This window comes from Pelodiscus sinensis, chromosome 8 (genome assembly GCF_049634645.1).
Source record: "Pelodiscus sinensis isolate JC-2024 chromosome 8, ASM4963464v1, whole genome shotgun sequence".
Lineage (NCBI taxonomy): Eukaryota > Metazoa > Chordata > Testudines > Trionychidae > Pelodiscus > Pelodiscus sinensis.
The window spans coordinates 64510000-64534686 of NC_134718.1; the positions used below are offsets into that span (position 1 = coordinate 64510000).

Genomic DNA, 24687 nt, shown 5'->3' on the forward strand with positions numbered 1-24687 from the left:
ATGTTCTACAATAATACTCATAGTGAGAAAGTATAGCCTGAATCATCTCAACAGTTCTTAGGTTTTTGATTATTTTATATTCAGTTCATATTGAGACAAGAGAACAGAGGATGTGACACTGGCATATGATGGGGACTGAATTCATTATCTGCAGTATAGTGATTTGGGGTTTTTTTTTTAGTTGTAACCTACAAAACAGGTATAGACTGAGATGTGCCAGCATATGTTTTTTTTCATACAGCCAACTAACCAGTGAACCTCAGGTCTGAAAGGACCACCTCTAGTAGTCACAAAATGTGTCCATCGACATTCCCATCCTTTTTTGTTCTATTTGGCATGACAGACCAAAAAGCACTACTGCTTGGTGGCACACCTGTCCACATGGGCGGTTGGTGAAGGTAGAGCTGGGGGAGGCAAGCCCCCAGTCCCTTCTCCAGACCTGCCTCTTTTGCTTAGGCCTCACCCCCCACAGGGTGGTGGGGCAGTGCGATGCCCCTCACCTCTCCCAACTACTGGGAGGGGAGGAAAAGAGAGCGGGCGGGTGTGTGCTAACCTCTGCCTTCTGAAGCACTGGGAGAGGGAGAAGGGTGTGCAGCTCAGGCTCAGCCCCACATCACTGAGGGAGGGAGGAGGGCACACGGAGCAGCCCCAGACCAGTGGGAGGGCAGGCGTTAGGGGCAGCAACACTCCACCTCCACAACACCTACAGCAGGCATTAAGAGGGCGTGTGAGCGGGGCCAAGCCTGGTGGTTTGGAAAGGCAAAGCCTTCCCCACCTAGGCTACCAGACGTCCATGCTTGTCCACTAGGAAATAGACTGAGACCATCAACTCATGTAGACCATTCAGAAGCCAACAGTTGGCAAAATCTTTCTGTCAATACCAACCCAAGTCAGGCACAAGCATCAAGCTAACGGTGAAAGGTTCCATAGTATCCTATTACTTGAACTAATGACTGGAAGAATATAAAAAGACTAAGAGCTCCTATGCAGTGTAGCAATAACCACGTCAGTCCTAGGATATTGGACAGACAAGGAGGATGAGTTAATATCTTTTATTGGACCAACTTCTGTTGGTGAGATAAACAAGCTTGTGAGCCAAATGGAGTTCTTTCCTTTCCCAGGTCTGAAGACGCGCTCTCTGTGGCTTGAAAGCTCGTCTCTCTCGTCAACAGAAGTTGGTCCAATGAAAGATATTACCTCACCTGCCTTATCTCTCTAAGACCTCCTGTGATTGTGCCTTATTTCCATGACAAATCCAGTGATTCCCAATTCCAGAGTGAATATTTACCCTTTCCCAGATTGAAGAAGCCATTTTAATAGGCCTCCAAAATATCCAAAATCAAAATTATATTTCCCAACTGGCAGTTGTTATGGACTTGGTTTTGGGTTGGGGTTTGTTTGTTTTGTGGTTTTGGCGGCAGGGGAAGTAAAAGGTAATTTATTTTTTTAAGTTTGAGAAACTGAATGCAGACACCAGCACCAAATATGAATAATCATAAAGTTTCAGTACATTCTCAAATGTCTGGTTTCTATGGGGTGGAATTTCAAAGTTAGGCATTTGCAGTTGTATGAGGTAGGGAGCCTGTCTGGATACATGTGAAAATGATTGATTTGTGCACAGAAGTTAAGCAAAACACAAAGGTATACATCCAGCCCCAAGGATGAAATCTGGGCCACATTTAAGTCAGTGGTAGAACTCCAAATCTAAACTGTCACCTCCTTCTACTCTCCCCCTTTTAAAATGTCACTTACTGCTGTCTTGCCAGAGGAAATCTTCATCTTAAAAAAACAACCGATAAGACTAAAAAGTACTGTACACTCAATACATGGGTTTTTGTAGAAGGAAAGCTTTAGTGGGTACTTAGTAAACATGTATAATTCTCTGACGGGTAACCTTACATTAGACTACCGAGAACGGAATTTTTTAATGGAACAGACTACAAGCCTTAATCTGTTGCTAGCCAAGAATCTGCTAGTGATTATTAATATGAAGATGTCAGTTAAGAGCCAGTGCTGCCCAACCAATGGAAAAATGTTGAAGAAAAATATTAAATTGTGAAGCGGAATCACATGTAACAGTCAGTTTGCATGACTTGTGATTTTCTATTGAGTTGATTTTCAGAAGCAACTGCCCACAATTAATTTACAGGCAGTCCCCGAGTAACGCGGATCCAACTTATGTTGGATCCACAATTACGAACGGGGCTTTTCTCGCCCCGGAGGACTGGAGCGGCGGAACGCCGAGATGTGCTGCAGTTGCGCCGCCTCCGTCCTCCGGGGCAAGAAAAGCTGCTCCAAGTCTCCCTGGTCCCCCAGCAGACCAGGGAGACGCGGAGCAAAGCCGCAGAGCACGCCCGCAGCGGGACAGCCCGGGTGCGCCTGGGCTGTCCCGCTGCGGGCATGCTCCGCAACTTTGCTCCCCGTCTCCCTGGTCTGCTGGGGGGTCCCGCCACCCGCATCTCCCTCGTTTGCTGGGGGGGGGGTGCAGCCAGTGCCGCCCTCCCCCTCCAGCAGACCATGCTTTTCTTTCCTACACCTGGGGTAGAGCAGCTGGGGCGCTGCCGGGTTGGTCCCGCAGCGCCGCTCCTCGGCGCTACTGTACCAACCCGGCAGCACCCCAGCTGCTCTGTCCCAGGCGTCCTGATTCAGCCGCTGCTGGTCAGTTTCAGCAGTGGCTGAATCAGGACGCCTGGGGCAGAGCAGCTGGGGTGCTGCTGGGTTGCTCCAGTAGCGCCGAGGAGCGGCGCTACTGGAGCAACCCAGCTGCACCCCAGCTGCTCTGCCCCAGGCGTCCCCAAGTCAGCCGCTGCTGAAACTGACCAGGGGCCGACTACAGGAAGCCAGAGGCAGAGTTGCTCTGCCCCGGGCTTCCTGGAATCAGCCGCTGATCAGTTTCAGCAGCAGCTGACTTGGGGACGCCTGGGTTTCTTAAGTTGAATCTGTATGTAAGTCAGAACTGGCATCCAGATTCAGCCGCTGTTGAAACTGATCAGTTTCAGCAGTGGCTGACGCCAGTTCCAACTTACATACAGATTCAACTTAAGAACAAACCTACAGTCCCTATCTTGTACGTAACCCGGGGACTGCCTGTACCTTCCTATCCACTTTACCTTTCTGTTAAAGCATATTTAAACTAACAAAAACTAAGGAAAAGTCTTACGCTGACTCTTCAGGTGACTGGAAATGACAACAATGTACAAAAATCTTTGTTTTGATATTTTCCCTTTTATTAGATAAAATACAAAAAGGATCTTTCAAAGATGAAAGGGGCAGCCCACTTTCATTCTCTTTCAGCTGAAGACAACTTGGTTCTTAAACAAGCCCAGAATGTCAATAAGCTTGTCAGTGAGGTAAGAAGTCAAGTAGAATTATGGACTGGTAGGAGAGCAGCTTATATGTTTTACAGCAGGCTCATAAGTTTCTCCAACTGGGAAAGAAAAAAAGTTATTCTTTTTAATGACTCACACACATGAAAGCAATGAATGCGTAGAGCATCTATCAAATGTGGCTGTTCCACTTTCAGGGACAGATCCTCATCTGATGAAAATGGTTGTAGCTCTACTGAAATCAATAAAAGTTATTAGACATTACAAAAGCTGAGGTGCTTCCCCTTCTCTACTATATATTAGAGAGAGTTTGTCTGTATCTCTGTTGGTCTGTTCAAGAATTCCTTCTAAATGGTATAAGCTAGGGCCACCAAATTTGGTATACAGCTTCCTGTTGTCATAACTTAAAGCAAGGTAAGGGTTTGGTTGTACAGTAAACTTCTGATAATCCGGCAGCTTTAGGACCCAGGGGGTGCCGGATTATCAGATATGCAGGAGTACCAGAAGGGGGGCTTTGAGGGGTCTGGGATGGGGGGGCGGCGGGGAACTGCGCAGCGTGGGAGAGGGCGGTACTGCAGGACCAACCAGGCAGGATCCCAGCTGCTCTGTCCCCGGCTTCCCCAAGTCCGCCGCCGCTGAAACTGAGCAGTGGCTGACTTGGGGAAGCTGGGGGCAGGGCAGCTGGGGTGCTGCCAGGTTGGTCCCGCGGCGCCGCTCAGGTGAGGGGCAGCGCTGGCTGGCTGGAGCACTTCCAGGTTCCAGTTGGTGCCGGACTATCAGGAGTGCTGGACCACTGGATGACAGACAATTGGGCTGTGTCTACACTGGGCCACTTATTCCGGAAAATCTGTCGCTTTTCCGGAATAAGCTGCGAGCTGTCTACACTGGCCCTTGAATTTCCGGAAAGGCAACGACGCTCTACTGTACAAAATCAGCCGCTATTCCAGAAAAACTATTCTGCTCCCGCTTGGGCATAAGTCCTTATTCCGGAACACTGTTCCGGAAAAGGGCCAGTGTAGACAGCCCAGTAGTCTTTTCCGGAAAAAAGCCCCGTTCGCGAAAATGGCAATCGGGGCTCTTTTCCGGAAAAGCACGTCTACATTGGCCACAGACGCTTTTCCGGAAAAAGGGCTTTTCCGGAAAAGCAGCCTGCCAATGTAGATGCTCCTTTTCCGGAAAAACTGAAAACGGAATAGTATTCCGTTTTAAGCATTTCCGGAAATTCATGCCAGTGTAGACACAGCCTTGGAGTTTTATTGTACCATAAAAATAGGGGAGGCCTGGAATGGGATTGCTTCTCATAAAACAGAAAAGAGACAGAATCACCAGGCCGGTGAAAGGAACTGGCGGGGGCATAGCTCCCATCTGGGACTGCCTCAGCCCCGATTCTCCCACTCCCAGGCACCCGTTTGGGAAAGGCAGTGCGAGGGGGTGTATGTGGTTTGAAGCTCCCCTCCCCAATTTGTGCAGGAACCTTGCTGACTATTGCTCTTCATCTGGAAGTGAGGGTAAAGTGCACAGTTTTGCTGCATTCCTCCCTCTGATTGGGAAGTGCAGGGGAAGACAAACCTGGCCCTTCCCCAGCTAGCGTACATGCACCCCTCCCCTGGCTGTGCCTGCTGGAGCTGCAGCAGCCATGGGAAAGTGCTTCTTACCTGTCGCCAAACTACTGTGGTGAGAGGGGGCTCTCTCCCCAGGGCAGCCTGCATACCGAACCCCTCATCTCCAGCACCACCCCAGAGTAATGTGTGCTGAAGTGCTAAGATACAACATTCCATATGAGATATTAAGTGTAACATTTTTAGAAGAAACCTCCCAAATATACATATACAAATATACGTATGTTGGGGATACAACTGCATGCTGTATTTGTCAGGCACGGTAGCGCGTATTTGTTTATAGAATTGTGCTGTGGCAGTTTTAAAGAATAAGGATTTTTTCCCCCAAACTGATGTGATTTTGGATGCCTCTGTCTCAGGGGTCCCATTTGAGAGGTCTCAAAGGGTATATCCTCATTCCAGCTGGGAGTGAGCCTCCCAACCTAGGTAGATAGACTTTCATTAGTGGGGTTTGAGCTAGTGTCTAAAAATAGCAATATGAACCCTACCTTGAAGGCCTGATCTCAGCCGCTCAAGCCGACGTCGGCTGGAGAACTCAAGCCTCAACATCCACACTGCTATTATTTTAAGCAAGCTCTGCTTGCATGAGTCTATCTGCCTGAGCTGGGAAATTTGCTCTCAGATGCAATATGGGTGTACTAAAGGGGTGCCATCTGCACATGCTGATCAGTCAGCACTTTCTGAAAAACATCCCATACTAGGGACCCAAAACGGAGACATCTAAAATCACTAGTGGCTTTTTGAAAACATAGGCCCAAAAGTCATCCATAAAGATTTAGGGCTTACTATTGTGAAGAGTAGAACCCTGGGTATGGAGTCTAAATTTTACTGTATGCCAGTTAATAAAATCCTTATATTAACTTTTCTGGATATAGAGTATGACTAATGTGCATGGATATTTTATGCAGTGAATGCAGATTTTGTCACATCTCAGCCTGGTATTTTTTGGCTTCTAAGGTAAAGTACAAGAAGGATGTGGAAAACAGCAAAGGCCACAGTATTAACTATTGTGAGACTCCCCAGTTCAAGAACATGAGCAAGATATCAAAATACACTAGTGATGTAAGTCCTCAGAACATAGCATGCAATGTAGTAGAAGGTTAACTCAGCAGGTGCTAGAATCACACTTCATCTGTGTGCGTTCTGTAAAAGCTGTGCTGGGTGTTTGAATATAGCTGTCGTTCTTTGTGTTTGTATAGCACTTAGCATAATGGGGTTTTGGTACATCACTCGGGTTCTACTACCACGCTACTGCCACCGCTATTGGTACTAATTAGTCTCTTTCCCCTATATTACTTACAAGAGTGCATTGCTAATCCAATCAAAATGCCTGTTAACATTATTTGTCACGCTATCATGTATCTTCTCATGTATGTCCATTTATTAATAGAAGCCTAATATATGCAGATAATCTCAGAAGCCAATTTTGAGATTTAAATTTTTGAGCAGAACATATTTAAATATCTGTAAAACTGAAGGTTGCTATCGTTGATGTAGCAGTAACTCATTTTAAAATGTCTTTAAAAAGTTGTTAATAAGATGATCTTCATCGGCCTAAAAGCTAAAGGCACAAAGGTGGGACACAATGGGTGGCAGTCCTAAAAGAGAACACAAAAATATTATTCACGCAGGAATTTTAAAATACCATGGGATTAATTAACTCTTTCTGTAATCTTAGTTTAATGATAGTTTATTTCTGAGGTAAATAATTGTCAGCAATGAAATGAGGGCACCAAATTTGTGTGGCATGTAGGTAAATTTGGACATATAACAAGTGACAACCAGTGAAACTAGGACTCTTGGGAGATGTGCCTGCCAATAGGGTTTTTTTAAGGTGTTGTACATTCACGATGAGTTTTCACATGATAGCAACTGTAGTGGATCATTTGAACTGGCTATAGTTTCCTGTTCTCTGTACCTGTCTCTCTGCTGGAAGAAATGAAATACATTTTCTGAGACGATGTTTGCTTTTGTGCATAGCTTAAATACAAAGAAAACTACCAGAATCAAATGAAAGGTCATTACCAAGGCATCGGCATGGACCGGCGCACTCTACATGCTATGAAGGTTGGCAGCCTGGCAAGCAATGTAAGTCAATTTGCACTCCTACTCTAGCAGGTACTATGGTAGTATTCGTTTACGTCAGGGTCGGGGAACCTCTTTTCTGTCAGTGCCAGTGACCCACAGAAAAATCAGTCGGAGGCCACACGCAAATCGAACCAATCAACCAAAACCTCTCACTCACCTCAGCTATAGTGGGAACGGGCTCAGGGTGCTGGCACTGGTGCTATAGTCCCCCAGGGGGCACCAAAGCTCATCACTTCTGACCTGCGGCATGGAGACTTGACATGGGCTGGATCAATTTAAGCAGGGGGCCGGATCTGGCTCTTAGGCTGGAAGTTCTCTACCCCTTGACTTATGTAGATGTCGTCTTTGTCTTTTTTCTTGTCTTTAATATCACCAGCCTTCCATTGATGAGAATCCTTCCATTGAATTATGTTGGGAGGTCTAAGTATAGAGGTGCTAATAAGGATATAAAGCTTGGAAACTCTTCTGCATTAGTTTGCACATTTTGTATTGTGCAATCCTGCAAAAGATTGAGTTCCCTCAGTTCCCTTGGATATTAGTGGCAGCTGAGGTCAGTCAACACCCTGTAGAGTGAGGTGCAAAAACAATCTTTAATGAAGGTTTCCGCACTCTGGTGTAATTTACTGGACTTGTCACGAAGCCATTTTGTTACATATTATTCCTTCAAGTATATTATTTACAAATCTGTAAGAAACTCAAGAACTAAGCAGAAAGATAAAAGATATGTCATAGGTGGAAGTTAAGTTAATGCTCCCACTGTTGGCATTGGATTAATTGTATAGTTGAAAAAGAATCAATTAGTGGTTAAACTATGCAAATAATTTCATTTTCTTTGTCGTTGATGACATTGAACTTACTTTGTTTCTTGTGTTTAATATTAATATTATTGTTTCTCCTTTTCTCTTGACTGATAATTATTCAAACAAATGACAGCTTTAAAAAAAGACTGATTTTTTTTGTTCTCCCTTTGTTTCAGATTGCCTATAAATCTGATTACAAGCACGACAATGTTGACTACAATTATCCAGCTACACTCACTCCGTCATATCAGACAACAAGGAAGTTGGTTCCTTTGAAAGATGTAAATAATCCTAAGGGGGTTCAGCCTGTTACTTGCAGGGGGAGAAAATGTGAAGCAGTGTGTTTGATTTTGTCCTGGTGGTAAACAGCTAGCAACAAAAAGTAAAATAATAATAAAAAAAGGCTCAGTGTGGTAAGGAAGGCTGTGAGGATTTGGGAATGGGATAGAGAGGCTGTCAGTTCAAGTCACCAGTTTCAGTTCAGACAAGGTTGTTAGAAACCTAAAGATGAACTGGTGTGGGGAAATTTTCACTACTGTTGTCAATGCTATACCTGCTCTAGGGATAAATCAAGGACTTGAGTCTACAGGGTGTTGTTCTTGCACCTTTCAATGTACTACATTCCCCACCTCCCAACATTTTTACTGAATGGGAATAGCTGATAATGATTCAATCTCTTCTGTGGGTTCTTCCATATGAAATATTGTAACTGCTAATTGATTTTGTATTGCTTCTTCTCCAGCAAGAATTCTATTTTGTCTGAGGAAAGGGCTAGAGAGAAAAGGAGGGGAGAAGGAGAATTTGAATTAACTAGTCTCTTCCTTTTTCCATATGGAAGACTTGCACCTCCTAAGAGGCGAAGCAAGAATGTCAAAGGCAGGGATCATAGAGACACCAGTGTTTCACTTGTCTGAGAGAGCACACTGGGCTTGGAGCATTTTAGTCTAGGACCTGCTTACCTTGACTCCAGGTGGCACTGGAGCTGACTCACTGGCAAATTGACTTATGTGTGCCAAAGAAAGAACCTGCAATTACATACAGCTTTGGGTGAAACCCATCCAGAGGTTAGAGCACCAACATTCACAGTTCTCAGATCATCATCAGCAATGAGTACAAGTAGGAAGGAAGGCAGGCAGGAAGCAGGGAGGAAGGGCTGGAGGGAGGGAGGAAGGAAGGAATGAAGGTCGACTGTGGTGCTATTTCTGTATACTGGAAGTATACTGGAGTAGCAATGTCATGTCTTTGAACGCCTACGCTATTTCCCGAAATAGTGGATGTGTTATTCTGACGTCCCTGTAACCCTCATTCCATGACCCATGAGGGGTTTGTCGGAATAGTGCCTTATTTTGAAATTTGGTGCCGTCTGCTGGCTGTGCTTAATCTTATCTACATCTCCCAGCTTTGGGAATTGTTCTGCATCTTAGTTTTTATTATTTAAAGGGTAGCTTCATCCCCAGATTTCAGCTAAACGAAACTTCTCTATCATACCTTTCACATGCCAATCTGAAGATTTCTTTTTTGTTTCTCATTTTAATTTAGGTAAACTATAGACAAAGCATAGACAAGCTGAAGTACAGCTCTGTTACTAGCACTCCGCAAATTATTCAAGCCAAAATAAACTCTCAACAGCTCAGTGATGTAAGTCCTGCTGTTATTGACCTTCTATGTTTATTACTTATAAGAAAATATTTTATTTCATAATGTTCTCATTATGTAAGTCTTTTCTTTGTTGTTGGTAGATTTACAGCTAATACAATCCATAGAAAATGAATGAAATTGTTTCAGAGTCCCAGAGGCCAAATCAATAGATCAAGAAATATGAAATGTTTCCTTGAACTTTGAGACATTGTTACGTAATTTCAGTTTCTGGCCACTTGGGGTGTGTCTACACAGCAAAGTTATTTCAGAATAATGGCTGTTATTCTGAAATAATGATGTGAGCATCTGCAAGCAATTCCGTTATTTCAAAATAATTTTGAAATAATAGATGGCTTATTCCGACTTTTCTGTAAATCTCATTCTATGAAGAATAATGCCTATTCTGAAATAGCTATTTTGAAATAAGGCGTGTGTAGACGCTCCACTGCTGCTATTTCGAAATAGCCCCTCGTCAAGGCCATTCTAAGTTATTCCTCCTAGGGCTCGTCAGCATTAGGGTAGCCTGCCTCAGACTAATTTTGAGGCTTCCCTGCCGTGTACACATTCTGTTTCAAAATACGTTATTTCAGAATACCCAGGAATAGCTTATTCCCACATAACTGTGCAGTGTAGACATAGCCTTGGTTTGTTAGTAAAGGTTGTATGTTCCTTGTCTGGCACCCTCAGGACCTGACTGGTCCAGAACAAGGGAATTTTCTGGACCAGAGGAGCTCAATGCTGGCCCCTCCACTGCCGCTAACCAAGTGGGGATGGAGGGACACTTGTGGGAAGAGGCAGAGTGGCTATGGAGCCCCATGGTGCAGTACAGAGACCCACAACAGTGGGGCTGCACTACCAGACCTGCACTGAAAGCTCTGGGAGGGCAGGGGAGGAATTGCTGAGCAGGGGGCTGGCTTTTCCCCATGAGAGCTCCAGTGTAGGGACACCCATGAGGTACCAGACCACAGATCGTGCTGGACTATAGAAGTCCAGATCATAGAAGTCAAACTTACTTTTATTGGACTTATCTATAGGCCTATTTACCTTATACTGGGAATTTTCTTTGAATAACTAGGGGAAAATAATATTTGCCTTTTCATATTATTCCAAATTTTATTTAGTTATTACAGACTGTTATGGCACTTTAACACATTAAAACAAGCAATAATCACTTAAAGTCAAGTGGAACTTCATTTGGTGTATTGAAGGTAATTTGTTTCAATGTCTATGGCAGTTGGCTTACCGAGCCCAGTATGAGAAGACCAAAATGAATTACACTCTACCACAGGATGTTCCTCATTTAGTCAAGGCGAAAGCCAATGCTGAGCTGTACAGCGAGGTAAGCAAAGTGACTTGCAGGTGTATGTGTTGTCCTCAAATATGAGCCATAATGAACACAAGAATGCTGAAACTAGGTATCTCTGGGGGAAAAAAAATAGGCCTGTGGCAACTTAGAGACTCTGTTCTGCATTTACTCAAGAATCTGACCCGGTTATCCAAATTAGTACAGAAAAAAAGTGAGGCACAATTTTGGAACTTTTTTTTGAGAGCTCATGAAATAATTTGCATTTGCTTAACAAATAAAATGTCCACACCACAAAACCAACCATCCAGATCGGTGCTCATTGGATGGATTGTACTTCTGTCAGAGCTAGTGCAAAAACCAAGAATTCAGGTCTTGGACCAAGGGCCTCTGACGTCAGGGGAAAGGCTCTCAATGACTACAATGGGCTTTGGATCAAATCCACTGTTGCCAACTCTCATGATTTATCTCAGCATTTGTTGCTTTACTCTTGAAATCAGTTCTGCAAGAATCCCAACAGACAGAAAGTTTTAAGTCCCAAGTTGTGGAGAGCATCTTGATGTACTTTAAGTGCTCAAACTCTCCCCCACAACCCAGAAGATAAGTAACCCCCTCCTGCAAATTAATTATTTGTTAAAAATCTCATTACCTTAAAAAGGAAATCTGAAGGTTTTACAGTATTTTAGGCTGACAATAGGACAACAGGTCTTTAATGGGGATTTTGCATCCCATTGTGCTTCCTCAAATTCAAAGTAGAGACCTATTGCTGGAGCAAGGTGGAAAGATGCACAGTGCCTGTGATGTACAGTTATTTTCTCTGTTGTTGTGATGGTCTTGTCCAGAGGCTCCAACCAGAATCAGCCCCATTGTGGTAGGTTATGTACAAACACGGATAAAAAGATGACCTCTGTTCCAAAGAAGTTTGGGTAGGGTTTTCAAAAGAAGCTAAGTGAATCGGGCACCTGATTTCCATTGGCTCTTAATCAAAGTTGAGCTCCTATTTCCTAAGGCACTTTGAAAATTCCACCCTTACAATCTAAGAACTGCTGGTCCCTGCTCTGTGAATAAATAGGGGACCACAACTTCTAGGAATGTTGAATTTGGCCCCTTCCAGAAGCAATTATTTAGCATAAAATAATAATGAATGATTACATTATATTCAACTGAGTATATGATATTTTTGTTTTGTTAACCATCGTTTCCCATGACTGCTTTAGCTGCTTCACCAGATATATTCCTGTTAGTGACATGCTGTTGTATTTCCTTTCTCAGATTAAGTACAAAGAAGGTTGGGAGAAGACCAAGGGTCAGGGCTTTGAAATAAAACTGGATTCCAAGGCCTTACTTGCTGCCAAAGCCTCCGGAGATCTTGCCAGTGATGTAGGTTCTATTCAGTTGAGTAGGAATTATCCCTAACAGAAGTCAGCTATAGCATAGGGAAAAGAAACATGTTGTTTCATCTGGGTTTTTGAGCCATGAATTTTACTGCTGTGCATTTATCTTTCTCGGTGGCTGATGAACTCTAGAAACATTTGCTCAGAATAATTTCTATTGGCAGTCAGACCCATTCCTTGAAAATTGCATCTTTTTATATAGATACAGAAATAAAACTAGGGGGAAAAAAGCAGTAGCTATATGTCCATGTGAAATTGTAAAACTTTAAAATGGTAAAATTCAGCATTTTGAATTACTTAAGCCACCACAAAGCTCATGATTTCCAATGCAAGTACAAGGCATGATTCTTTGATTTTTCCTTCTTTAACATGACACATACCAGTGTTTGGTCCTGTGGTATCTTAGTCTATGTCTACTCTACAAGATTATTTCAAAATAAATTATTTTGAAAAAATAACTCCCAAACTAATTATTTCAAAATAAGTGTATCTCCTCAGGGCCTGTCGACACCGGAGAGTTATATAACTCCCCTTATTTTGAAATAACAAGGCAAGCATCCATATTACCTAGCCTGTTGTTTTCAAATAAAGGGCTTGTTTTTTTGAAATAACTCCTGCTCCTGAAGTGGAGTAAGCTAATTTTGAAATAGTTATTTCAGGAGCTGTTGTTTCAAAATAAGTTGTTTCGAAATAAGCTGGTAGTGTAGACATAACCCAAGGAAAAAGGAGTTGTTATTTCAAAATAATCAGCCCCATATTTCAAAATAACAGGCTTGGTAGTGTGGACTCTCTGCTTGTTATTTTGAAATAAAGGGAGTTATTTCGAAATAATTCCCCAGTGTAGACATGACCTTAGTGATTAACCAAAATATGGGCTACCCCTTTTGGATTTTTTAACGTAGCAACATGTATGTTTAAAAAAAAATCTGAAAAACAGACCCCTTCCAAAACAACCCAATGCACTGCATGCATCATTCTCTCCCCTAGGAGAGGTTGAAGGAGCAAATGAATCACATATGACAGATGTTAGTTAAGTTTCTTAATGAACCATCTGTCCAGGAATGTGGTGTGTTTCTTGTTCTGGACGGGGTCATACTCCCCCCTGAAAGAACAGGTACACAGGTTGGGAGTCCTCCTGGACCCTTTTTTAACATTTGAAAATCAGATTTCCTCCGTGGCCAGAAGTGCTTTGGGGCAGCTTCGGCTGATCCGCCAGCTGCGTCCCTTCCTAAATCAGAACAACTTGGCTACGGTGATTCATGCTTTTGTCACATCCTGATTGGATTATTGTAATGCGCTCTACATGGGGCCACCTTTGAAGAGTCTTCAAAGCTTCAGCTGGTCCAGAATACAGCTGCTCGAGTTTTAACTAACACTTGTTATATGGAGCAAATAATGCCAGTGCTCTAGAACCTGTCCTGGCTTCTGGTATGTTTCCGGGCACAATTCAAGGTTTTGGTTATGACTTATAAAGCCTTAAATAGGTTGGGACTAGAGTATTTGAAGGACCGTCTTCTCCCATATGAGCCTGCCCGGGGATTGAGGTCAGCTGGGGAGGCTCTGTTTCATTTTCCTGCGCTTATGGAGATAAAGCTGACATCTATGTGGAGCGGGGCCTTCTCAGCCTTTGCTCCCAGGCTATGGAATTCTCTACCCCAGGACATTCAACTGGCGCCAACATTGGCACTATTCCAGCGCCATGCCAAAGCCAACCTTGTAACCCATGCTTTTATTGGTGTTTAGTTGCGTATGTGTGTCTATAGTTTTTAAAAATTTTGTAAGCCGCCTTGAATATTTTAAATAGAGAAGTGGGGTAAAAATATTTAAAATAAATAAATAAACAATTGGAAGGTGTTTGTATATTACACGGGTGAGGGACATACAGCAACCTACAGGATAGAATAGAAGCTGGTCATGTTAAAATAAGTCAAACTCTGAAGATCTTGCTCAGAGTTTACTTAGAAGCCTCAATAAGAACATTAGGATTTAGTCCAGTAAATTTTTCTTAAAAACAATTTAAAAGCTCTTTCAGAGGTTTCATATCTATGAAAATATCCATATGAAGAAAGGGTGAAAGCTTCTCATTGATTAAAGAAGACACAATTAAGACCAATCTGACTGCCCTTCAGAATTCATAAGTGTGCTTCAGAGCTCTGAATTAGCAACCAGGCCTTGCTCCCAGATGGCCAGTCCCTAAAAATACTGCAGATCTCTGTGTCAATTGGAAAATGACCTGTTATTTACAGTAAACTATTTTCTTCTTCAAAGATTAAATACAAAGAAGAATATGAGAAGACAAAAGGCAAAGCAATTGGAATCAAAGATTCAAGACTTCTGCACTCTTTGCAAGTGGCCAAGATGAGTAGTGAGGTAAATAATGGATTTTTCTTACTCAGAAGGTGTTTTTCATCATTATACTATTTGGCTATTTTAGGGTTCAGACTCTTGGATGATCTTGGATGTATTGGTATTGACCTTATTTTCAGAAGAGGAGAGCACATTGAACCCTGTTTTGAAAAATCTAACAAAACAAAAACAAACAAAAAAGCCCCATAGACTTTGCAAATAGAGGTAAAATAAGATAACAGAGTGAAGTGAGCTGTATGGTGGTATGGATCCATGAGCGGAATTGCCAGTGGAACTCACAAAATCCATGCACACATTTTGGGTCAAGATGTGACCCCTTTTGACATAGAGATGTAAAATCCTGTTTAATTGGTTAACCAATTAAACGGGCAAGCAGGGGGAGCAAGAGCTGCTCCAGTACCCACTAGTTAACCATTAAGGGTTAAGCTTACTGGTTAAAAATTCACATTCCTATTTTGAAACCTAAAACAACTCTATGCTTAATATGCGGTAAATAATAATGTGGGGTAAGTATGGATTTCATGGATAAATAATTCCTAATTATACAGCGATATCGAATGATTTACATATAAGCTATTATTTTCTTCCTTGTTTCTTTCAAAGTAAAGGTGAATGTATTGTTTCTTTATACCCTAGATTGCTTATAAAAAAGATTTTGTGGAGAGTAAGAGGCATTTCCATTTGCCTATGGATATGGTGAACCTGAAGCATGCCAAGAAAGCCCAGGCTTTGGCTAGTGACCTTGAATATAGGAGGAAACTCCATGAGTACACAGTGGTTCCAGAAGACATGAAGACGAAGTGGGCCAAGAAGGCCTATGGCCTTCAGAGTGACGTAAGGCCGGATGCACCCATTTTAAATGTTACTGCAGGTTGAGGGTTGAAGAGTTATCAGGATGTATTGGATGATCAAAATGACTTAATACTATTCCTTAGCACTTACGTATCTGTTTTCATCTTCAAAATGTCTCTTAGTGAATGCAGAAGTGTCATGTGTGCATAGTTTAAACTGACAGACTTGTATCTCAGTCTATAAACATTTTTTCCCTCTGTAGCTTCAGTACAGGGCAGATCTGACATGGATGAAAGGAGTTGGATGGATGACTGAAGGCAGTCTTAATATAGAACAAGCCAAAAAAGCAGGAGAACTTTTTAGCGAGGTAAGTGCCATTTTCTGGCTGTTTTTCTTACTGGGAGGATGAAGTTTGGTTGGCTAGGAGTATAGAAGTTGTATGTGGAGCAGATTGAGGGTACATCTACACAGCTGAGTTATTTCGAAATAATGTTATGCGCTGTCTGCACAAGAAGCCCGTTATTTCAAAATAAATTCGAAAAAACAGGCTCCTTATTCTGACTTCTCATACAACAAGGTTTACAGGGATTAAGGAAGTCAGTGGAATAGCGATTTATTTTGAAATAAGTGCTGTATAGACAGCGCCAAATTTCGAAATAAGCTATTTCAAAATAAGCTACGCAATTTGCGTAGCTCAAATTGCATAGCTTATTTCAAGGTACACGCTACTGTGTAGATGTACTGGAGAGATTCAGGAATACCAGCAGTTTGAGGTATGTCTGAGGAGCTGGGGGTGGTGCATGTGTGCTGCAAGGTGGTTTGGGAGATTTTGGATTACAGTGAGAGAGAGATTTTCCCATCATACAGGTATACGTGTCTCCTTTTGAACTTAGTATTTGCCTCCAGATGGTGCTTGGTCCTGCCATGAGGGCAGGGGCCCTGCCTTGATGACCTCTTGAGGTCCTTTCCAGTTCTAGTATTCTATGATTCTATGATTACAAGGCTCTCGGACAGATCTCTGTGTAATCTTATTTGGTCCCTCGTAGTCCCTTGTGTCTGCCTGCACCATCAGCAAAAATAGCACTGGGAAAGAATGGGATTTGCAGTTTTATTTTGATTAGGCTTTTTTCAAATCTTACTAAGGTGGGAGCTAAAACAGGGCACACACATTTTTAAGTGACATGAATAAAAAAAATTAGTTGTATGATAACATTGTTTGAAACTTCCTTGCCCTATGGCCTGTCAGGGCTGAACTTGCTATGAGTCTGTGCATATTTGCAGTGCTCTTCATTTCTTTTCCTTCGTTCATTCATGGCCTACCACTGCCATGGGAGTTCAACATTCTAGCTACAGTCTAGTTGTAGCATTGCTGACAGGAAAGCAGTATAGAAGGTATAAACAATTAGGAGAAGTGTGACTTAGACGAAGAGGCAAGAAAAGAAGCCTGTTTGAGTGACTGGAAATCACATTTTCTGATGTCTTGGGCCTTTGACATTTAACTCGCGACTCCCAAAAATGAAAAATAAATCTCAGAAATAAAAGAAGTAATAGAACTCAGATCCAATATCTTGCAAGAGATGGATTGACATCTACTGCTGTGGCTTGCATTGGTAATGATCACTGCAACAAGTATTTCATCTGTGATCATCTGCTTCTTTATTTCAGCAAGACCCCAGGCTGGCTGATACTAACTTCCTAAGCTAAAAACCAGTCTGTATTATTTTAAATGTTTCTGCTTCCAGCTAAAAGCTGGAGTTAGTCATTGACTTGCAGAATGTCATTATGTTGCATACAATTGTGACAAAAACACACGGTTTTTAATCTGTCCCTCTCTCCTCCAGATTCTAAATATAAAACAATGAGCAACTCTTTGAAGTAGAACATGCTTTTTTAACTTCTGTTTTGTGTGCAGCCGGGAAAGTCACAGTGTGAACTTATTTGTTCAACTGATCTGTTGACACAGTGGCTTCCGTGCTGAAATGTGCTGTAATAGAAGCACCCAACGTGGAATGGTTGGTTGGATTGTTGAATTTTTCGGTTAATAAAAAGTCAATTAAAGTACGTAAGAAGAGTTTGCCTCATCTCCACATCTTACTCTGTCTTGAAATAGTTATGATGCATTGTCTTATAATGTTCCAAGAGCGGACAGACATTTGTGGGTTCACTCTGAAAAGAGCACCACAACATGCTTGAGTGTTGAAATTAATTTAGGATAGACCTGATCCAAAGCCTTCTGAAATCAATAGATGTCTGTCTTATGGCTTCAGTGGAAGAAGCCACAGAGGAACGTTATGGTATGCTGATCAGAAGGACATTCTTATGGGGGTAAGGACAAATTTTGGTCTCCTGCACGCAGCCTCTGCAAAAGGGCTAGCTGTTGGATATGAATGCCCTGGGCTGGGTGAAATGGAACGCTTCTTCTGACTCCTAAACCTGTAACCTGGGTGTGGGGCAGCGGCCACTACAGACAAGTCTCTGTAGTAGCATCCACACCCCGCACCCAGTTGATACTGGAGAGAAGTGCCAGGGTAGTACCTTGAACTGTGACAACATTCAATATGACACAGAGGGGAAAGTGTGCATCAAGAGGGCTAAAATCGGTCCTTTAGTGCTTGGAGATCTTTTGACTGTTAAATACAGTACAGCAGCAGGAAGCTCTTTTACAATCTAACAAACTACAAGAGGTGCAAAAGATACCTGTGTTTGAAAAGGTTTGTATTGTAAACTGTGGTGGTAAGCAGTACTTGGTGCCTCAGGCATTTGGTAATGTCATATAGAGCCTTTTAACTTCTCTGTTACTGGTTCAAATCCAGGCCAGGTGGTAAAGAGTGATCATTGATCAATGTGAAACATGGAAGGGATCTTGGTCCTGCACCTCCTACAGTTGTCATGTCTGGCACTAATTAGTGTGACGTTTGCAGTCTCAGCAGAGAGCACGTTGGCTGGGAATGCCTACAGCACTACTTTCAGCATGGGTAGTGATCCGGCCAATTCAGAGAGGCAGAATGTGGAAGCTTACAGGGCTGATACTCATGGTCTAGCTCAGTGGTGAGCAACTTGTGGCCCCTGACCACATGCAGCCCATCAGGGTTCTGCGCGTGGCCCACACAGGGTGGCCAGATTCTGCTGGTATCCATCCACATGTGTTTTTTTTTTACTGGTCTTATTACTAAAGTGACATGCACATAAAGCAAAGACACGTGAAGTGAGGTGTGTGAGATGGCACACTTCATTGAGTGTGAGAGCCATGTACTCCCTCTGCATCCAGTCAAAGCACTGCTACAGTTCCGTCAGCGCAAATTCTAGATACACAAGCACAGTAAGCAAAATTACTCCATCCCGGGAGACCATGGATTACAACAATCTGGCGACCCACTGAGATGATGGGCTACTCATGCAGCCCTGCCACTAGCCTAGGTTGGCCATCACTGCGCTAGCTGTTCAGGAAATAAATGGAAGATGTCGGGTTTTAGAACTCTGTCATCTACTTTTGAAAAGCACTGAATTCACCTGGGAAAAAATAAATGTGATCACAATTTCTGAATGCTTTTTTTTTTTAATCAGAAAAAGTACAGACAGAAAGCTGATGCTCTAAAGTTCACCAGTGTGACCGACAGTTCCCAGATCAAACACGCGAAGAAAAGCCAGGAACTGCAGAGTGATGTGAGTCCTCACTGTTGCTTTATCATTACTTTGGTCATTCTTGGGGACAGGGGAACCACTGAAAAAGAAATTGGCTACGGTCTTCAAATCTTGCCATGGCTTTTAATACATTTGAGCTTTACTGCTAAAACTTTCTTTAAAAACTTTCCCGAGCTTCACAGCTAGAAACCTTTAAACCTAATAGGGAAGAGATACGTGCAAAGCTGCAGACTTCAGACACTGTGATGCTAAAGGCCATATTGGCATCTGGATAGATGGATAGAGGCTGGATCCTTTACAGCTTCTGCATTTAGCATGGGCCTCTGCTGTTTTTCTTTCCTCCCTGAGCCTATGTTGTCTGTCTCACTCAGATGCTTAACAGTACCTTGTGCACCTACCACTGCAGTTTTGTGAGCACAGACGCTGAAGCTATTTTTCGGGAAATAAAGCTTTTCTCGAGGTGGCTTTTTTTGACAATCCCCTTTCCTTCCTTAGATTTAAGAAATAGAACAATGACCCTGTCACAGAGATGGGCAGCAGTTCACCAGGGTTAGCCCCTGGTGGGCCGCCACCACTGTATTTACCTGCACCTCTGCAGGTACAGGCGATCTCAGCTCCCATTGGCTGCAGATCACCTTTCCCAGCCAATGGGAGTGGTAGGAAGCATCACGGACTGTGACACTGCTTCCCACAGCTCCTATTGGCCAGGAACAGTAATCTGCGGCCAACAGGACCTGTGATCGATGGTACCTGTAGAGGTGCAGGTAAATATAGTGGTGGGAGCCTGCCAGGATCTAATCCTGGCAGACTGGATTCAGCCCGCAGACTGGTATTTACCCATCTTTACCCTATCAACTGGCATCTGAACTCTTGGTGTGTGAAGGCCCCATTAGATCACAACCAGTGTGTAATTTTTCGAAACAAGGGCACCTGTTGTTCAGTTGCTGATCACCTCATTTAGTGAGCTTGGTAACTTCTGAGAGAGAGTGAGATATATTATATGTTGTGAGTTGAACTGAGGACACCAGCAATTGTTCAGGTATTACGTGAGCAACATTTCAACTCAAGGGGTTGGTCTTTCGTAGAGAGCGGCCTCTTTTTCCTTTTTCCTTTTCCTTTCCTTGTTACTATACTTGGCACTTGCATTAGTCCTCTGCTTAGTTCAAATCTCTCTAAAAAGGTGGTTTTCACAGTGAATCAGAAAAAGCTCCTAGCTCTCCTGACTCTCTCTCTCCTTTGTCTCATTCACTGGATTTTTCTGCCTCCCTGTAGCTTATAAAGAATATTTCTTGAGGCTGGTTTGGTAGCCCTAGGGTTAGGGCTCTGTGCTACTTTGTGGGAGAGGCAACTTTCCCCTCTTAGTCTCTGTGAGATGCAGGATGTTTAGCCTTTAAACGAAACCCAGCCCTGACTGCAGCAACCTTCTAGTGAGTCAATCTATGAGCAACTTTAGTGGGGTCTGAAGTAGAATGTCTTACCTAGGGATGTGAATAGTCACCCAATTAATCAGTAAGCATAAGCTTCACTGGGTGATGCTTACCGGTTATGGTTAACCGGTGAGGACTGGAGCAGCCTCTCACCCTTCCAGCCCACCTCCATTTAATCTGTTAACTATAACATTAAATATAACATTTAACTGGTTAACTGATAAAATGGGATTTTGCATCCTTAGTCTCAGCCTGTAGTGTATGAGCTGTTAGAAATACATACTGTACACTGAGATGTAAAATTTAGTTGCTTGCTGCTTGGGATCATTAAAGATCCTTGGCATGTTAGTCCTGACCAAATTAAAATGTGATTAATTGTACCCACCTCCCACAGATCTGGTGACATACTGTATTCTTCTTCATTTCTTTCCCTAAATCAGTGTTTCTTAAACTTTTTAAGACCGAGGTACACCAAATAATAATTTTTGTAATGAGAAACACCAAGGATTTTTTGTTGATCCAAAAAAAAAGGTTTCCTGCCCCTTTAAGGGCGGCCATTTTGAACTCTGTTGTTCTCCGGGGCACACCAACGACTGCCTCGCGGCACACCAGTGTACCGCGGAGCACAGTTTAAGAAACACTGCCCTAAACTGTAGCATTGCTGTGTGCTCTTAACGAATTCATTCCATGGAAGAGGCAGCTGCTTTTCAATGATAGATGAAGTAATTTCTTGTGTAAATTTTGTACAGAACATGCATTTCCCTTAGTTTTTATGTCTATTGAAATAAAGTACTTGGGGATGAATAATACTGTATAAACTTATTATTATTATTATTGTTATCCCTCCCTCTTTGGCTAAGGAATATCACTGAGTCAGGGATCTGGGGAAAAGTAGTGTAGGTCAGGATCAAAGAGTGTATCCCAATAAAAGTGTATTTATTGTTTTATCAAATGTGCATGTTTTGTCATCACATAATTGACAATTAATAATACATGAATTGGCTAACCTGGAATGGATTTAGGCTTTGTGGGAGAGCCTCCCAATTCAAGGTTTGAAAAAAGGACCCAGTCTTTAAAGACTAAACCATCAAGTAAATTTCCCGTTACATAGTCTTGCCTGGTTCTTTCAGCATACTGAATTGTCATTTGAAATTGAACATAACCCGATGCTACCGATGTTGCTGTGTTTTCTATGGACAGGTTGCATACAAGTCTGGAAAAGAGCAGTTTCTTCATCATTACACCATCAGCAAAGATGAGCCTCTCTTCATTCAGGCCAGAGCAAATGCTGCAAATATTAGTGAGGTGCCGTATGGTTGGGGCTGGGTATTACCCCTTTAAACTATCAAGCCGTGTTTGCTGCTGTTGAACTAACTGCGCTCTAGGACATTTCCCTTGGGCTTGTCTAAACGTTTAAATTAAAACATTTCATAATCAAATTATTTGCTTGTGCTTCAATCCCTGGCCAATCCCACTGCTGCTCTTAAGGCTCCGATCCTTCAAAGTCTTTAACGTGTTCTCCAGTTACTCATGCGAGTTATCTCACTGGTTTTAGTGGCATATGGGTAGTTCCTTCCAAATCAGTGGGGTAATTGGTGGAGGGAAGCACTCCTCAGTGTGAGTCCAGCCCTTAAACTGTAGGTTCTTTGGAACAGGGGCTGTCTGTGACTATGTGCACCTACCATAATGGAATTCCAGTCTTATTTTGGATCAACGTGCATTACTGTAATGCAAATTATTTGTGTTACTGATAATAAAGTAGTTTTGTTCTTGACATCTCCTTAGAAATTATACAAGAGTAGCTGGGAGAAGCAGAAGGAAAAAGGATTTGAACTTCGTCTTGATGCATTGTCTTTCTTGACAGCGAAGGCAAAGAGGGATCTAGCAAGTGATGTGAGTATAGATTCAAAGAAACACTATTCAGATCAGGTTCCCCCAAAAGAGTGGATGTTCCACATCCCTATCTGAATGCTGGGGGTCCTCTCCAGCATCTCTTACTCTGCACATCTCTCTCAAGACCCTGCATTACAATGGGTTCTAATTGCATGGTATTCCATGATTAGCTTGATGGTTTGTTGTACGAAACTACAAACCTCCTCCACAAAGCTGACCAGGCAAGCTCCTACCCATCCCCTTCTAGAACTCAGGGGGAATGCTCAGGGCCAGAAACTGAACACAAATGTATTAAGGGGCTCTGCAGAATAATGCGTCCAAGTCTCTGCTCAGACCCATGAGCCAGAACATTTCTGGAAGAGAGAGGCTGGTTTTCATGGAAATAAAGATTAATCTGGTTGATTTTATCTTTTAGACTGTGACATGTAATAGTGAAAAAGACTTTCTCTTTTAAATAAGCCCAAAGCCACTTTGGTTCCCTTTTGGAAACAGGCATGTTGATTACTTGTATCACTGATGAAATTAGCATATGAAACAAAAGGGAGGGAGCTTGTAATTTATGAAGAGGGCAGGTCATTTAGACAAAGCAATCTAAATAAATAGGTAAAGTTTTTATATTTTTGGATCTGGACTTTTAATACTCCAGTCATCTGAAGAAGTGGGTTGTGCCCACGAAATCTCATGATACCATCTGTTTTGTTAGTCTTTAAGGTGCTGCTAGACTATTTGTTGTTTTTTCAAGTTTTTCTAGGTAAGGTGAGATATTCAAACAGTATGTGTTTTAATACGGCTAAATGTAAATGTGTACAAATAGGAACCAAGAATGTAAGCCATACTTCTAGAACCAGAGGCTCTATCCTGGGAAACTAACTTTGAAAAAGATTTGGGAGGCTCATGGTGGATAATCAGCTGAACATGAGCTCCCAGTTCAATGCTGTGTCCAAAAAGGGTTAACCCGATCCTTGGATGCATAAATAGGGGAATCTCAAGTAACTGTTGAGAGGTTATTTTTTCTTCTGTATTTGGCTCTGGTACAACAATTGCCAGCATACTGTGTCTGGTTCAGGTGTCCAGAATTCAAGAAGGATGTTGGACATCCTGGAGAAGGTTCAGAGACAAGCCACAAGAATGGTTATGGGATTAGAAATAGTACCTTAGACTGAAAGAGCCCAATCTACTTATCACTATATCTTAACACAGGGAAGGGTAAGGGGTGACTTGATTACAGTTTGTAAATACATACATGGGAAACAAATATTTAATAAATGAGCTCTTCAGTCTAGCGGAGAAATGTCTAACATGTTCCAGTGACTGGAAGCTGTAGCAAGATGTATTCAGACTGGAAATAGACATACATTTGTAGCAGTGAGAGTAGTTGCCATTGGAACAACTTACCAATGGTGGATACTCCATCTTTGGTAACTGAAGTCAAGACTTCATGCTTTCCGAAAAAATATGCAGTAGGGATTATTTTTGGAAGTTCTATGGTCACTTATGGCCTCGAAGTCTATGAATCTTCGAGAAGAGTTCAGTTTTGAAATAGTGTTTCTACCAGCGATGGAAAGGCAACGACATTTTGAGAGAACCTGAATCATGGCAAAAATGAAATGTCATCTTTATTTCAATGGCTAGGTCACCATTTTTACGAGTAAATGCCTATAACTCAGCTGCATCTGGGCCTTATCTAGCCTTCCTAATGTGGGAGCTCAGGGCTGCCTAGGTGGGTGCAGGAGAAGGGAACTTGAACCTACCACCCTGCACTGTTGATGCAAATACCTATCCCCTAAGTCACTTGAGAACTCACCTCATGGTCCCCTTTTTCTTCTTCACAGATAAAGTATAAGGAAAGTTATGAGAAGAGCAAGGGTCAGTTGATTGGCGTGAAAGATGTGAAAGAAGACTCACAGATAGCACATTCTCTTCAAATGTCCAAGTTACACAGTGATTTGGAGTATAAGAAGGCATCCGAGGAAGCAAAGTCTCAGTATCATGTCTCCATGGATATGATAAACCTTGTCCATGCCAAAAAAGCTCAGAATTTGGTCACAGATAGAGGATATAAGACGATCCAGCATTGTTACACTGCACTGCCTACTGACATGAAAGTGGAATGGGCCAAGAAGGCCTATGCTTTGCAAAGTGATGTAAGTTTGTGAGTTTATATATTGCATAACTGTTTTATTCAGCTCTTGCAGACTGTTAGAACTTAGATGAACATCTTCTATAGCTGACTCATTAAGATCTAGGTTTATGCATTTGGGACCAGAAAATATGTCTTATACATTGACAAAATCATAAGCAGCCTTGAATCAGCAGATCTTTTTGTCATGGATCTGAAAATGGAGTCCTTAGCAAATAGTACTTATTGGCTCTGGCCAGTATGTCAGGTGATTGTGCT

General features: G+C 42.4%; 1 protein-coding gene across 3 annotated transcripts in view; it reads left to right on the forward strand.

The window, feature by feature from the left end:
* NRAP (nebulin related anchoring protein) overlaps positions 1-24687 on the forward strand; it is a 73942-nt gene that overhangs the window by 21462 nt on the left and 27793 nt on the right. For 2 of the 3 annotated variants that reach the window (XR_012905715.1, XM_006134973.2), the window contains exons 11-24: positions 3234-3350; positions 5903-6007; positions 6926-7033; positions 8010-8114; positions 9373-9471; positions 10706-10810; positions 12047-12154; positions 14437-14538; positions 15172-15369; positions 15590-15694; positions 18892-18990; positions 21597-21701; positions 22182-22289; positions 24122-24433. Coding sequence is in view for 2 of the 3 variants with exons in the window: in XM_006134973.2 (XP_006135035.2) it covers positions 3234-3350; positions 5903-6007; positions 6926-7033; positions 8010-8114; positions 9373-9471; positions 10706-10810; positions 12047-12154; positions 14437-14538; positions 15172-15369; positions 15590-15694; positions 18892-18990; positions 21597-21701; positions 22182-22289; positions 24122-24433 (1776 nt within the window). In the remaining variant the exon portion in view is untranslated. The remainder of the gene's footprint in view (positions 1-3233; positions 3351-5902; positions 6008-6925; positions 7034-8009; positions 8115-9372; positions 9472-10705; positions 10811-12046; positions 12155-14436; positions 14539-15171; positions 15370-15589; positions 15695-18891; positions 18991-21596; positions 21702-22181; positions 22290-24121; positions 24434-24687) is intronic. The other variant, XM_006134975.2, reaches the window with a different exon arrangement.